This window comes from Danio aesculapii, chromosome 22 (genome assembly GCF_903798145.1).
Source record: "Danio aesculapii chromosome 22, fDanAes4.1, whole genome shotgun sequence".
NCBI lineage: Eukaryota > Metazoa > Chordata > Actinopteri > Cypriniformes > Danionidae > Danio > Danio aesculapii.
This window is the reverse complement of record NC_079456.1, coordinates 16,417,486-16,433,703: the sequence shown is the minus strand read 5'-3', so window position 1 is coordinate 16,433,703 and position 16,218 is coordinate 16,417,486. Positions and strand designations below refer to the sequence as shown.

Here is a 16,218-nt window from a genome sequence, read left to right as displayed (position 1 = left end):
ATTGGAAAAATTTGATATTGCAATATTTTATTTTCATGCGATAAATATTGTTATATGAATACATTTTGTCGTTTAGTCCAAATATCAAAAAATTCGAAGAGCAAGTAAAAATATTGTTTTGTTTTCAACTTCAGAAGAAGTCAAAATTAAGAGTTTTTCCTTTTAGCTAGCTAAATTATCTGCCAGTGAGGTAAGCAAAATAATTTTGTTTTTGCTTTGAAATGTAGATATTTGTACTCGAAACATGTTTTTTTTTAATAATTCATATAAATTCCATATAAATACAGTAATTAATTACAATTCTGTTCTGCTCCTGGTCAACTATAATTCAGACTCAGCATTGCATATCTTGCAATGTGACTATTGCGGATGCTTACATTGCGATATTGATGCTGAAACGATGTATTGTGATAATTAATTTAAATGATGATGGGATTTTTAGAAAATCGACATCCCTAATGTCAAGACCTTAATTGAAAGCAACATTGAGACTTGACTGAAGTGTTGAAATGTCAAGCTCATGTTAACAGTTCTCAGATCCTTTTTAAACTGCTGTTTCTCACCATTTCAGTGGTGAAAGAAAATGTGCAGCACATATTTACAAATTCGCTTAAACGCTGCACTCAGCACTGTGGGATTTTTAAAGCATCGCTCAGGTATTTTCAACTTCTTTTTACCCCAAAAAACGAGTGAAAAAAAGAACTTAAGGCCTTAAGTCATCCTCGCTCTTCCTCCATCACTTGTCAACAGGAAATTGAGGTACAGCCTTCATATATTTGATGAAGCTTTTAATTTTTTTTCTAACTTTCCAGTGCATAATAGCACATTCTTATCTCCACCCTGGTGCATAAAAACAACACTAGATCAATTTATCACTCTGAGAAAACGAAACCTGCAGCGTTTCCTTAGAGCTGTCGCCATTTAGAGGAAAAGGAGAATCAGTGCAACTCACTCTTTTTTCCCACTGAAGCATGCTTATGTTTTTCTTTTTTGATCCTAGAAAACAAGAGAGCGCTTTCCTGGTGTAACTGAGGTTTAATGTTTGGTATGGAGGTTAAAGAAGGAGGTTTGTTAGGTGTTTTTAGGGTGGTATCGCTAACATGCTTCGATGATCTGTGGTTAGCCTGCACTGCCAGCATCAGGCACTGATCTACACACCCCTCCCCACTTCCTGTATGTGTGCGTGTGTGTTTACTCATGTAGTGGGTAGTGTGGCCTAGATGCCTCAACTTTTCACCCTGAATAATTATCTTTTACTCGTGTTGTTCTCTCAAAACACATTTCAAACATTATAACTGTTAAATTAAATATACCACACTGTTAATATTGTATGATCAGCAAGACAACACAAGTTTTTTATATTAATTATAACTTATTTAACACAAAACAGCATGTAATTAAAAAAATTATGTCAGTTTAATGTAATTTTGAGTCAAAATGATTCGTAAATAAGGGTTGTGTGTTTAAGGCTTTTAAATGCACGGCATGAAGGCGGCACAATGTGAAGCAGAGGTTGTCACCAGGAAGTGCACCAGGAAGTAGATCATCCCATTCTTTCTGTGGTCATTTGGCAAGTTAAAACTACTTTTGCTCGTTGCTGCGCAATATCCGACCAAACTTTTGGCAGTTATGATATGGTAGATCATGTTAGTCCCCACTTTGAATCAGCCACAGACAGAAAGAGAGCATGCACACAAAAAAGAGATAATGTTTGTGCATGGAAATGACACGGGGATATCTAATAGCTCATTGTAATGTGTTAGCTACCTCCTTGCAAATATTTTTGAGCATATTATTGAGTTGCACTGTTATAAAAACTTTACTTAAAAAAGGGAGTAAACCCATTGTTTTTAAAGCACTTAGTTGCCCTAACTTAAAAAAGGGAGTAAACCAATTGCCTTAATATGATTAAATAAACAAATTATGCGCATAATTATAAATAAAAAAAATTAAGGTAATATTAATAATTAATAATTAAAATTAAAGTTTTTAAGTAAAGTCAACTTGTTGCTTTTAAGTCAATGGGCCCTATCATACACCCGGCGCAATAAGGTGCAAGTCGTGTTTCCATGACGTGTTGCTAGTTTCAGACCAACGCACCTCTAATTTTCCCGTTTTCCGCCACGTTGTTTGAATAGCAAATCGATTTGTGCCACTTTGTGGACTCATGGGTGTTCTGGTCTGGAAAAGAGGTGTGCTAAGGCGAATTAATGGTGCGTTGCTATTTTCAGGAACTAAAATAGACTGCTCAATTGATCAGCTGAAAGCAGGTCTAAAGTCCAGTGCAGAGCGCGTCAGGATGTAGAGCAATACAGAAATATCTTTACAAATGAAAAAGAATTAAAGAAATGAAATGTTACAAAAATATTGTTTTCTATAAATATAAAAACCAGTACCTCCATGCCTTCTACACCTCGGGGGCTTTTTTTAGTTATTCACGACAACTTGCTTTTGTATAATGTTATTATTATCATTAGTTTTATTTACTATACGTATATTTATATTTGTTTTTATTAAAAACAAGCTTAGATTTGTCCACCTGTCAGGTTTTGGACCTGACCATATGGGGCATAGCATGTGTATTTGCATATAACTCAGTTGTTTGACCACACTTCATTATTATTGTTCATTTAGTAGTTTGCTGGAAATTAGAATTGAATTTAGAAAGAGTTTTAAAACCAATCTCTGTTTTCTTAACTGTTTTGAAGTGTTAATTTTTTCCACTCACACAGTCCACTATGTAAATAGCAAATGCGCCATGGAGCAACGAACTGACTCTTAAAGGCAATGGAAGATGAGACTCTGATTGGTTCATTCTCAAAACACACCCATAACTCATAAAGAGAATAAGCTCAACCCTGTTAGACCATGCGCCGCGACGCAGAGTGTATTTTCCTGTCCTTAAAATAGCAAAAGTGGATTTGGACACGCCCTTAATGCTTTTGCGTCCTGCGCTTCAGACTTTGTGCCTAGACCGTTAAAATAGAGCCCAATGAGTTTAATGACTGTTTTATTTAAATTAAAGTAACTAACTGCTTTTTACAGTGTGGTTGATCAACACTTCATTACTATGGTTACTACTGATGTTTAAGGGAAACGAATTCATTTCGAATTGTGATCAAAACTGGAACTTCGAATGCATTAAACAATTTTATTGCACACCTTCCAGACAATCAGAATCAAGAATGTCAGTAAAGCATTGAATAAGGTTAATTTGATTCCACTTCAAATTTAAGGCAATCAAGCAGTTTTGTGCTTGCAACATCAAACTAACAAATGGAATAAAAACTACAATGCTTGAAATTGATTAATTTTAAAAACCCGACTCAATATTTGTACATTTTTAGGTCTTTAATTGTTAATGATTGTACCATTAAAAAGCAGAGCTTGTTTTCTGACCTCTTTTCCTCAAGCAGGGTGGAGTCTTTTTCTGCGGTTAAGTATATTCCGTTTACTGACAGAAAGAAACTGATTGCTGGTCTGGTATAAATAACAGCCCAATTGAACATGCGGTTAACACCTTTAGAGGAACCAGCAACCAGTTTACAGTTCTCACGAGTAAGTGCATGCCAGTCTCGGCAAATGGTGCAATGAAGGGGAAAAAAGAAGTATGCATCAGTGTGCTTTTTTTAATCCGAACATCCACGCTGGTTTGTGATTGCATTTCTTGCACAAGTTTCTATAATAAGCAATTGCTTGTGCAAGGATTTTGCTTTCCTATAAAACAAATAACAGCGTGTGAGCCGTGTTTAGTTGGGTGTGTGTTGAAAGGAGAGAAACTTCTGTGTTGTTTGAATTTAAAGAGAGAGAGAGTTACCGCATACACGCTTGAACCACATTGGGTTTTTTGGTTGAGCATTTGAAAGGATACGTGCTATAGGCACTATTATTTGCTCATTGTTAATGATTACTGGTTAAAGAGAATTAAACTGTTTTTAAACAGTTGAAGGTAGACTTTTTTTCTTTTTTAAAACTCAATCGCTTACCAAGACTGCAAATATACAATAAAATGAGCAATATTTAGAAATATTGTCAGAAATTTTCAATAACTGTTTTATGTTTTAAGATGTTTTGAAATATAATTGATTTTTTTGATGGTAAGCAGAATTTTAAGCATTATTACTCTACTCTTAAATGTCACATGATCCTTCAAAATCAATCCAGTGTGCTGATTTGGTTTGTTTAGTGATTAAAGTTTATTGCATTGCTTATGCAACCTCAGGTTGTGTCAATCACATTTATACACTGCCTCCAGAACAAGCGACATGTTTTTAATCTTGTTAGATTTTTTCAATTTTATATTTAGCTTTTTAAAAAATAATTATTATAATTTATAATATTTTTGAATAATAAATTTTAGTGAAATGACATTTTTGTCTCTTGTCACATTTGGTCAAATGAATGTGCCTTTGATTAATAAAAGTATTTGTTTAAAATATTTGTAGTTCTTGAATGAATTAAAGTTTTGGGGGTCTCCAAAAGGTGAGCTATTTTGAAACTTGATCACCACACAAGTGTAGAAACAGCTGATGGTGACCATAGCAATGACAAACGTCAGAGGATTGCGAGCTCACAAACGCATTTAAACCCGTATAGAAAGCGGCACGTGTCACATTTTCAACATGGCTTTAGATGCAATATGTGACTATAAAGAGATAACCAGACACAGCACAAGCCACGTGGAGCAATTACAAGCAACAAAACACAATTAAATACATAATTTGCAAGCTTGATAAAACAAGGAGGCAACCATTTTAACCACACTTATGAAATGGAGGAAGAAACTGATCTATGAACTGTGTACTGATAAAGTACCTGTCAAGCTCTGACAAAGTCCCATACACCAAAAGATTTTTTCTAATCCTTCCTTTAAAAAGCGGCCAACAAATTCCCCATTGCAGGGTAGATTATTGCATTTATCGCCAGAACGTTCACTCATTAATGATCTTATCTTCAGTCATGATCAGTCCCACACACACCCACACTCCGCTAATGTTTGAAGGGAAAGGTGCGTTTACGTTTTACCAGGTCTGGCACTTCATATTTCGTATTGTTTCATGTCGACGTTGATACGAACAGGCAAAAGATCCAGACGAACAATGAATCATTTAAACTACTTTGGGTCGAATCTTTTAATAAAAATGTATATTTTTAAACAAGGTGCACTTTCAGATTTAAACCTCAGCTGGATATTTTCATTCACTTAGAGCTGTGTTGCAGGTCATTTTCAAAAACCCATAATAGGGGCTCTTTAAATATCCTGGTGGCAAAAATAATCTTATTATCAATGTTAAAATGGTGCTTTGTGGAAACTGTAATCATTTGAATCTTCAGAAGAACTTTGTCTTGACTGTCACTTTTGCTCAATGGAACACATCCTTGATAAACAAGTATTCATTTACTTAATTTAAAAAGGTTAATAAATTAGTTACACTTCAGTAAATGCTAAAATCTATCATAATCCATCAGCTGTGATGCAATATGCAGCTTAAATGTGGTTTTGCTCTTATTTTTGGTAAATGGGTGGGGTTGTATTGTGTAGTGGTTGGTAAGCAGAAGACTTAGGGTTCAAACCACACAAATGAAACTAAACTAAATTTGAAACCAGTGTAATTTCCTTCAAAAATGACGGAAAAGCAAAACAACACTGGCTTAGACACTCTATTTTCTTATTTCCTAATAAATACATGTTACAAAGAATTAAACTACTGTTCAACAGCTGAAGGTAAACTCTCAAATGCTTGCCAATATACAAGACTGCAAATATACAATAACATGAGCAATATTAAGAAATAAAATCTCAGCGGCTTTCAAATGAACAAAACAACTGTTTATTTCTTAACAGGTAAAAGCACTCCAGTAAACGTGCCCGGATCTGGCGATCCGGCTAAGACGAGCGATCCCTTCCAGCCCTTCAGCGCCGACCCCGGTGACCCGTTTCAGTGTAAAAAGGGTGTGGGAGATCCATTTAGTGGCAAAGACCCGTTTGCTCCATCTGCCCCAAGTAAAGCCTCTAAAGACTCTTCATTGGGTTTTGCAGACTTCAGCTCTGTAAGTTGAGCTTAGTGATACTCTTCTCTTGTCCGGTCCACTTGTCTCTTTCCAAAAATCGAAATAAATCCAACCAACAAACCAAAAACAAAAGTGCTTTCTAGCGATCATCAGTGAGGTTTTTCTAGAGCAGACCGCATCATTGGCTTCTGTACCGCTCAGTCTGTCGCCTTGTGCCGGCTACTCATTTATTTTCCTCCATGTCTGCAGTCCATCTATATGTGATTAACTCTCCAGCGCACTGAATTCTGGATAATAAGCCCTAATCAAGCAGCCAGACATCATCTTTTTCTCTATCAGCGACTTGAGTACAGTTGTTTGTGGCGCACATGGCTATGATGTCATCTGTCGTTTTGCTCAGCACTTGCATGGGCTTGTGGGAAGAGGAGCGGTCGCACTTGGTGATACCAAGAGCTCTCAGCTAAGCTAATGTGGCTTCTCGCTGTTCTTCTGTGACTTTTTGTTGTTAGCTTTTATGCAAATATGTCTTGTCTTCTTGAGAAACAGTATTATCAAAACTAAATTCTTGGTTTGAGTGTACTTCAAATCAAGTGTGAATGTTGTATAGTTTGTCAATATTAGTTTGGTTGTAAAGACGTAGCATTTTACAAAAGCCTGTGACTAACGGGTTCAGATCATAACTTATCAGACGATATTTTCTTGTTTACTTGCCACGTAAAGTGACCTACAGAAAATGTCAGTGTTTTATCCTAGAATTAATGTGTTTTTTTTGGTTTTTATCTGAGAAAAACTAAAAAGTTTGGTTTGTTTTGTTGGCGATTACGCTAAAACTTGCTAATATGTCATTGTTTTTGCTTCAGCATCATCTGCAAAGTAGACAATCTTCTTAAAAAAGTGCTAAATCTGCAATAGTTTGCTCGCTCAGAAAGAAACGTAAAGTATAATCGATATGCCATAATCGATGACAGTATTCAGAGCCTTCAGATTGGTCAAATAAGAATTGTAATTTCTTTAAGGTTCGCTTGAACCAATGTTTATAGTGTTATTGATGTGTTTGATGTCAGTATTGTACGTAAATGAACCATCTGGATAGGTTTCTAAGAGAAACCTTGATTACAAAGTTTTTAATAGCAGTATTTTCGTTTCAGATATTCCTAGTTTGACTGTCTGATCGTTTTGTTTAAGCATAAATTAAAACAACAATCAGTATTTACCATTAAATCAAAGTTCGTAATGTCAGTATTTTTCTTTCCGTGTCTATTGTCAGATTAGTTCATCTCATGGTCTGCAAAGATTGACTTCTGGCCATTTTATTAAAGAAAAACATACATTTTATAATATATAAGTGTTTTGAAATTGAATTGGAACTAAATATCGGTGTTTAGTCAATGTTTATTGTCAGTATTTTCATCTGTTTCCTGCATTCAGCACATTTGCAGTATATTCGGTTTGTAGTAGCAGTATTTTCAACTCAAATTTTGAGTTTATTCATTTGAACGAAATATCAGTGTTTGTTTAACTAATGTGTCTATTGTCAGTATTTTCGCCTCATGGTCTGCAAAGTTTTACTTTAAGAAACCCTGAAACTTTGTTTAATCATTGTGTCTACTGTCTGATCGTTTCCTAAAATGTCCGATTTCTTGCATCCTGAAAGTTTGTTCATCATTATCCTGTGGCATTAGTCTCTGTGACAAAACCTAAGATTCATGAACATCCCAAACAATCGTTCAATCCAACTAAATGTCAATAAGAGTTAATACAAATTCAAGTCTTTTAGTTTATTTCTTTCTCTGGTTCTCACCATTATCTTATTAGCCATCAGTTCATATATCAAGAAGTGTGGGCAGCTCGTATTGACACATCTGCCTTGTGGTCACACTTCCACGAGTTAGTGGAGCAAGCATAATCATCATTATCTGAATCTTATCACAACCAATGTAGTTTCAGCTCTCCAACACCATGATTCTTATACCTTGTTTAGTTGCGAAAATTGAAATCAAAGGATTCCTAAAAAGTATTAAAGACGATTAGGTTTGATGGTTTGACGTGGGAAGTGGCAGTATCACTACTCAGCTCTCAGGCTGTCGTTTTTTCCACCGCATGGGATCAGTGTGCGCTCCATACTGCAATTCCGCTTGATCCTAGAGCCACAGTGTTTGACGTAGCTTCATCTTCATCCGCTCTGCCTCCTGTCCTTAGTATCGCTGTGCACGACTTGGGTGTGGTGGACTTGCTAAACCATCTCCTATTTATTTTTAACGAATTTATCAATAGTACTATTACATTGCATCTTCAAAAAATTGTGATTTGTTTACTATTTTTGTTCAGAGATTGGTGTCTTCACAAACGAATTTGTTATGTTGATGCATGTGTTATGACAAAACTATATATTTTTTATATCCCAAGGTGGTTTAGCAATGCTCTCATTCACCCGTTGTCAACTTTTGGTGTGCATGTTATGTTGCATAATTTATGCTTATATATCTCTGTACAAGATTTGAAGCTCTCGAGTTGAAAAAAAAAGCTTTGTATTGTCTTTTCCTTCTGTCATTATCTTGCTGCACGAGATCAATGCATGTTCATTTTCCTGTCCATGACATCATTCGCTATTAACGACCAATTAAAAAGGTCTTTCATGAGTCATCAGTGGGAGTGGTCTGTTGGTGTCCAATCAGCATTTCTGTGTGTGTGCGTGTGCAGTTCGGTGGATGGTTGCGTTGTAGTTTTGGTGTAAATCTCTTTTGTGTTTGTTTTTTTTTGTAATCCATTCCTCTCTTGCAGGAACCGAGCGAATTAAGGTAAGATCGGACTAAAAATGTGCTGAATGTTTTCTTTATCGCTGTTTTGCAATCACAAATGAAGGCCACTACATAAAATGAGAGAAAATAAGCCATACATTCTTACGTTTTTGTTTGTCCACATGCAAGATCAGCTGCACAATTTTCATTTGAATTATTGATGTGTCAGTTAATTGTGTGTTCGATATTTTGTTTGAATTTTTGTGCCATTTGCAGCTTTTGCCAAATATCTTTCAGTTTCAGTTTCAGACATTATTGTTTGTACAAATAGAAAACGTGGGCCGTTGGCTGATTTAGCATCAAATGGATTGGAGTTGCTAGTGGCACAAAAATGACACACTAACTCTATTTTCCAGGAAAAGAGTAAGATGCATGGTCAAAAATAAATTCTTAATTGATTTAATTTATAGATAATGTAAAATAAGACTAGTGATAGTCCTAAATATTTTGTATTGTTTTACGGATTAAAAAAAAAAAAAATTCTAGTTCAGTTTCAATCACAACACAAACTGGAAAATATAGTAGCAATGACTTTATGCAATATTTAAGGCCCCAATATGCCTGCAGTTGGCACAACACAACCAAATTCATGAAATACACTGGAATTATTCACTACACAGCCAAACGCTGATTGCTACAAATAGTCACTATGCAGAAAAAAACAGAAAGGCTCTACAAATAGTCACAATGCAACAAAGTACAGTACAAAAACATGCTGTGAATATTCAGTTCAACCAAATAAAGAAAAGTGCTGTAAATATTTAAAATGCTAATACGGAACACATGCTCCAAATATTCACAATGCAACCAATTCAAATATTAAAAATGTAAATAAGGAAAGATTTGCTTCAAATATTCACAATGCAAAAACAGAAAACATGCTAAAAGAAACAAGAATGCTACAGAATTGCGCTGCAAATTTTCAAAACGCCAATATAGAAAAACATGCTAAAATATTCGCATCGCAAACAAATATTGAAAAATGTGCTGCAAAAATTCACAATGCAGCCAAATGCTGCAAATATTCGAAACTCAAACACAGAAAACATGCTACAAGAAACAAGAATGTTACAAAAATGTGCAGCAAATATTCAAAACGTAAATACAGAAAAATGTACTACAATATTCACATCGCAACCAAATCCAGAAAGAAACGTGCTGCAAATTGTTATAATGCAATCAAATGCAGAAACCTGTTTCAAAAATTTAAAGCGCAAATACAAAAAAATGTGCTACAAATGTTCACAAAGTAACCAAATACAGAAAGAAACGTGCTGCAAATATTCACAATGCAGCCAATACGAAAACATGTTGTAAATATTCGAAACGCAAAAACAGAAAATATGCTACAAGAAACAAGAATGTTGCAGAAATGTGCCGCAAACTTTCAAAAATCAAATACAGAAAAACGTGCTAAAATATTCACATCCCAACCAAATACGAAAGAAACGTGCTGCAAATAGTTATAAGGCAATCCAATGCAGAAACGTGTTACAAAAATTCAAAGTGCAAATACAAAAAAATGTGCTACAAATACTCACGATGCAACCAAATACAGAAAGAAACGTGCTGCAGATATTCACAATGCGGCCAAATACAGAAACTGTCTTCAAAATGTGTTGGAAAAAAGTGAAAAATGAGTTGCAAATATTCAAAATTGCAGCCATATACAAAAACGTGCAACAAATATTCGAAACGCAAACACAGAAAACATGCTGCAAGGAAACAAGAATGCTACAGAAACGCACTGTAAATTTTCAAAACACAAATACAGAAAAACATGCTAAAATATTCACATCGCAACTAAATACAGAAAGAAACGCGCTGCAACGCAACCAAACACAGAAACTTGCTTCAAATAATAAAAACGTAAATACAAAACAATATGCTGCAAATATTCACAATGCAAAAACAGAAAACATGCTGCAAGAAACAAGAATGCTACAGAAATGCACTGCAAATATTCCTTCATTCATTTTCTTTTCGGCTTAGTCCCTTTATTAATCTGGAGTCGCCACAGCGGAATGAACCGCCAACTTATCCAGCATATGTTTTACGCAGCGGAGATGCCCTTCCAGCTGCAACCCATCACCGGGAAACATCCATGCACTCCCATACACTATGGACAATTTAGCTTACCCAATTCACTTTGAGTACCCCAGCCGAGGCTCGAACTAGCAACCTTCTTGCTGTGAGGCAAGCGTGCTACTCTCTGCGCCACCGTGATGCCACACTGCAAAACGCTTCAAAACGCAAATACAGAAAAATGTACTACAATATTCACATCGCAACCAAATCCAGAAACGTGTTTCAAAAATTCATAGCGCAAATACAAAAAAATGTGCAACAAATACTCACGATGTAACCAAATACAGAAAGAAACGTGCTGCAAATATTCACAATGCAGCCAATACAGAAACTTGATTCAAAATGTGTTGGAAAAACGTAAAAAATGTGTTACAAATATTCAAAATTGCAGCCAAATACAGAAAATTTTCTAAAATCGAGCTTCGCATTGTCCAGATGTACGAAATGACGTCACTCCTGTTTGTTTTTTGTCTGAAGTATATTGGGGCCTTTATTATAAACACCGTCCCTAAAGAAATATTTTGTATAAGCAAAACTTTTAATCTGGAAAATACAGTTTTGTTTTGTTTATTTCCAATGTCAAGATTCAAACATCTCAAATCTGTTTTAATACGATTTGGCACAAACCATGATCTGTTTATATTTACGCATTTTAATTATCTGTCGATTTAGTACTTTTGAATTGGATTTTGTGCCAGTTCAAAGCCACAACTTCAATGCTTCACAACTTGGTGCAGTCTCCAATTTGGCACCTTTGGCTCCTAACGTGGCATGTTCCTGTTTTTCCCGGCCCAGTTTGGCAATGAAGCCCAGCAGATGGAGTGGGCGAAGCGGGAAAGCGAGAGAGCGGAACGGGAGCGGCTGAAGCGCCTCCGCCAGCAGGAGCAGGAAGACCTGGAGCTGGCCATCGCTCTCAGCAAAGCCGAAATGTCCAACGCCTGACCATCCTTCCCCCTCACTTCTGTACACTACAGCGACGATTGGGATGGACCAAGCTAAAAACACATGCAAGACAGTCTCAACCTCTATCCTTTTGTGTTCACGTGCAGGAGGCCGGCCTATGGTTTGTGAATCAGCTAATTCACTTTACATGCACTGCATTAACCTCTCAGATGGAGTATATAGTTTATTTAAAGTGTATTAGTGTGTGTGTGTGTGTGTGTGAATGTGCATCAACAGAGCCATGGACATTTGAAGACCGCTATCGGTCTCATTATCTCCATTTGTGGGAAACAAAGGGACTGAGAAACTGCTAAGAAAGCTGACCAGAAACTTGAATTACCGACGTTACACTCCCTCCCTAGGAGCCCTTGAGCAAGGCACTTAATTCCAGGTTTCTTCCTGAATTTCGATGGCAGTAAGCGTACTGTAAGTCGATTTGGATAAAGAGCATCTGCTAAATGATCATTTACTGGCTCTGACTGTAGTCAGTATGGTACACACTGGAATTACAGCGGCGCCTGCAGACTGTAAGGAGTGTCTGTAAGGAGCTCTTGAAGGTGACGGAAAGCCGAACGAATGAAAGTGTGTTTTGGTAAACGTCGTCTCGGAGAGCTGTTTGCTGTAGAAGTGAACTATTTTTGTTGTTGTTTTTTTTTTCACTGTACTGTTCAGAGGAGAAAGTTGTTCAAAACTTTGACAAATGCACTGATTTTGTTTTCTTCCCAGAGATAAACCATTGACAGCGATGCAGCACTCAACGTTAAACAATTGTTTGTTCACAAAATTAAAATAACGAAACTGAAACTGAAACTTTTCTAGCATTCTAATTCTGGGTTCACACAAAAGCATCGGATCTGCTCGCGCAAATACTTAATTTTTCTTAACAATCTTTCTGTTTCCTCTGTTTGTCTATTGATCTGTCTTTCTATCGTTAATTAGTTCTTTCCTATATTGCTTAATCGTCTTTTTTATGTCTGTTTTATTCTGTCTATTGATCTATTTTGTTTTCTGTATTTGTTTTATTGTTCATTTTATCATTTGTTCTATTTCTATAGTTTGTTTCAGTCATTCTTTCTGTCATTTGTTCATTCTATCATTCGTTTGTTCCGTCTATCACAACTAATTCTGCCATTCATTCCGTCGATCTACAGTGCATCCGGAAATAATTTATAGCGCTTCACTTTTTACACATTTTTTATGTTACAGCCTTATTCCAAAATAGATCAAATTCATTTATTTCCTCAAAATTCTACACACAATACTCCATAATGACAATGTGAAAAAATACTTTTTGAAATTGTTGCAAATTTATTAAAAATAAAAACCCTGAAAAATCACATGTACAGAAGTATTCACAGCCTTTTTTAATATGATGCCACAAGCTTGGCACACCTGTCTTTGGGAATTTTTGCCCATTCCTCTTTGCAGTACCTCTCAAGCTCTATCAGGTTGGATGGAAAGTGACAGTCTAAAGCCATTGTCAGTTCTCTCTCGAGGTGTTCAATAGGATTAAGGTCTGGGCTCTGGCTGGGCCACTCAAGGACATTCACGAGTTGTTCTAAAGCCACTCCATTGATATTTTGGTGGTGCGCTTTAGGTCATTGTCCTGCTGGATGATGAACTGTCGCCCCAGTCTGAGGTCAAGAGCACTCTGAAGCAGGTTTTCATTCAGGATGTCTCTGTACATTGCTGCATTCATCTGTCCCTCTATCCTGACTAGTCTTCCAATTCCTGCTGCTGAAAAACATCCCCACAGCATGATGCTGCCACCACCATGCTTCACTGTAGGGATGGTATTAGCCTGGTGATGAGCGGTGCATGGTTTTCTCCAAACGTAATGCCTGGCTTTCACTCCAATGAGTTTAATTTTAGTCTCATCAGACCAGAGAATTTAGTTTTTTATGGTCTGAGAGTCCTTCAATGCCTTCTGGCAAATTCCAGAGTGGAGAGGCTTCCGTCTGGCCACTCTACCATACAGGCCTGATTGGTGGATTACTGCACAGATGGTTGTCCTTCTGTAAGGTTCTCCTCTCTCCACAGAAGAACGCTGGAGCTCAGACAAAGTGACCATCTGGTTATTGATCACCTCCCTGATTAAGGCCCTTCTCCCCCGATCACTCAGCTTAGATGGCTGGCCAGCTCTAGGAAAAGTCCTGGTGGTTCCAAACATCTTTCACTTACAGATGATGGAGGCCACTGTGCTCATTGGAACTTTCAGAGCAGCAGAAATTTTTCTGTAACCTTCCCCAGGCTTTGTGCCTCGAGACAACCCTGTCTCGGAGGTCAACCGACAATTCCTTTGTCTTCATGCTTGGTTTGTGCTTTAACATGCACTGTTAACCCTGGGACCTCATATAGACCAGTGTATGCCTTTTCAAATCATGTCCAATCAACTGAATTTACCACAGGTGACTCCAATTAAGCTGCTGAAACATCTCAAGAATTATCAGTGAAAACAGAATGCACCTGAGCTCAATTTACAGCTTCGCAGCAAAGGCTGTGAATTCTTCTGTACATGTGATTTTTCAGGTTTTTTTGTTTTTTTTTTTAATTTGCAACAATTTCATAAAATCTTTTTTCACATTGTCATTATGGGGTATTGTGTGTGGAATTTTGAAATAAGGCTGTGACATAAAAACATGAAGCACTATGAATACTTTCCGGATGCACTGTATCATGTGTTCCTTTGTTTGTGCATTTGGACATTTTGTCTGTCGCTTATTCATTCTATCATTCATTTGTTCTGTCCATCACAGCCAATTCCAAGTGGTACTCACTGCAAAGCCACTTGGGCAGAGCTGAGCTCTAGCAAGGGGGAGCTTGAGCTCCAGCTCCTCCTTCCTTGCACTTCTTCTACAAGTGATGTCACTGGGGGTTGGGGTTAGGGGTGGGGTGGGTGTTATAACTACGCATTAAAACAGCTTATAGGAGGAGGAGTTGGAGCTCCAGCTCAAGTGACTCTGCAGCGAGCAGTGTCTCACTTATTCTGAGCAGTGTCTCACTAATTCTGCCATTCGTTCCGTCGGCCTATCATTCGTTCCTTCGTTTGTGCATTTGGACATTTTGTCTGTTGCTTATTCAGTACCTCGTTCGCTCAGCCTTTTTATTGTTTGTTCATTCGATCTATTGTTCATTCCATCATTATTTTATTCATTTGTTGCTTGTATGTCCTTTCTATCATTCGTTCTATTTATTCTTTGTTCATTCAGTTCTATCACTTTCATTCTAGCTAACATTCTACCGATCTGTTCTTCTACAATCTGACTAAAAGAAAGTATCCACAAATCAAGTTCTGAGTTGAGTTCTGTTCTACGGTGTGTAAATTGGGTTGCGTGAATAAAAACGTTTCTATGAGGAAACTGATAAATATTTCGTTTGCTTCACGATTTAGGTTCCATAGTTTAAATTTGTTTTAATCTGCATAGATTGTGTGAAATAGTAATATTGCTTTTGCTTGAACCCAGTGAACAGGGCAAGAATCATTATCATTTTGTGTGTGTGTGTGTATGTTTTCAATGCGAATTTAAAATAAAATGTTAAAATGTGTTTATTTGGGAATAAAAAAAAACGACTTAGCTAAAGCACAATCAGATTAGCCAAAATAAACTAGCAATGTGAACTTTGTGAATTCAGGCACAGTAGATGCTTTTAAAACTCGCAATTGCTATTTGCTTGGCCCTAACTTGTAGTCAACATCGAATTTGACTTGAACTTTTTGTTGATGGTACTTGCGTAGCACATGTGTTTTTGTACTAATCGTGCTACATAATATCATTTTACTGTACCATCTGCTGTTCTTTAAAGGTGCTAGGTACTTTTTCTTTGGGATCTGGATTCACTCAGATCATTAGAACAGCTCTTTCTTCCTCTCTTCGGATTGGATTAACTCTTGAATCTGCATTCATTACAGGTAAAATTGTATGCGTAATGACTGATGCTCATGTGTAATGTTAAAACGAACAACTGTGACATATCCCAGTACACTGCTAACTTTCAGCTACGTCATCATTCTGTCTTTTTTTTTTGTTTGTTCCTCATTTTCTTCTTTCCTTTCAATCAGCTTGTGTTGTTTTGACCGCAAGTAGCTGCTCGACACTCCTTTTTCATGTCATGTGTCACACTAAACAGTGTTACTTTGTCTTATTTAAATATATCAGATGGAGATCTGATTCCAGTGCTACACTAATCTTCATTCAGTAGAGCGTTGTAACAAAATTGTACATTTTCAAGACTGGAAACGAAAGCCGGGGGTTTTCCCAGATACAGATAACATCAATTCTTGGCTTATAAAAGGTTTTATGCCGTAGTGTAGGCCAGGAGTGGGATTATGTCTTGACTTTTCTGCCTTTTATTGTTTAAACTGAAAAAAAAAACATTG

At 36.7% G+C, this 16,218-nt stretch overlaps 1 protein-coding gene across 5 annotated transcripts in view; it reads left to right on the top strand.

Moving 5' to 3' along the window:
* Nucleotides 1-14,714, top strand: part of eps15l1a (epidermal growth factor receptor pathway substrate 15-like 1a) — a 58,433-nt gene extending 43,719 nt beyond the window's left edge. For 2 of the 5 annotated variants that reach the window (XM_056447230.1, XM_056447228.1), the window contains 2 exons: nt 5,846-6,051; nt 11,694-14,714. In XM_056447230.1, the coding sequence (XP_056303205.1) occupies nt 5,846-6,051; nt 11,694-11,840 (353 nt within the window). In that variant the 3' untranslated portion in view covers nt 11,841-14,714. Of the gene's footprint in view, nt 1-5,845; nt 6,052-8,793; nt 8,811-11,693 lie in introns of all 5 variants that reach the window. The other 3 variants (XM_056447229.1, XM_056447231.1, XM_056447232.1) reach the window with 3 other exon arrangements.
* The last annotated feature ends 1,504 nt before the right edge of the window (nt 14,715-16,218 follow it).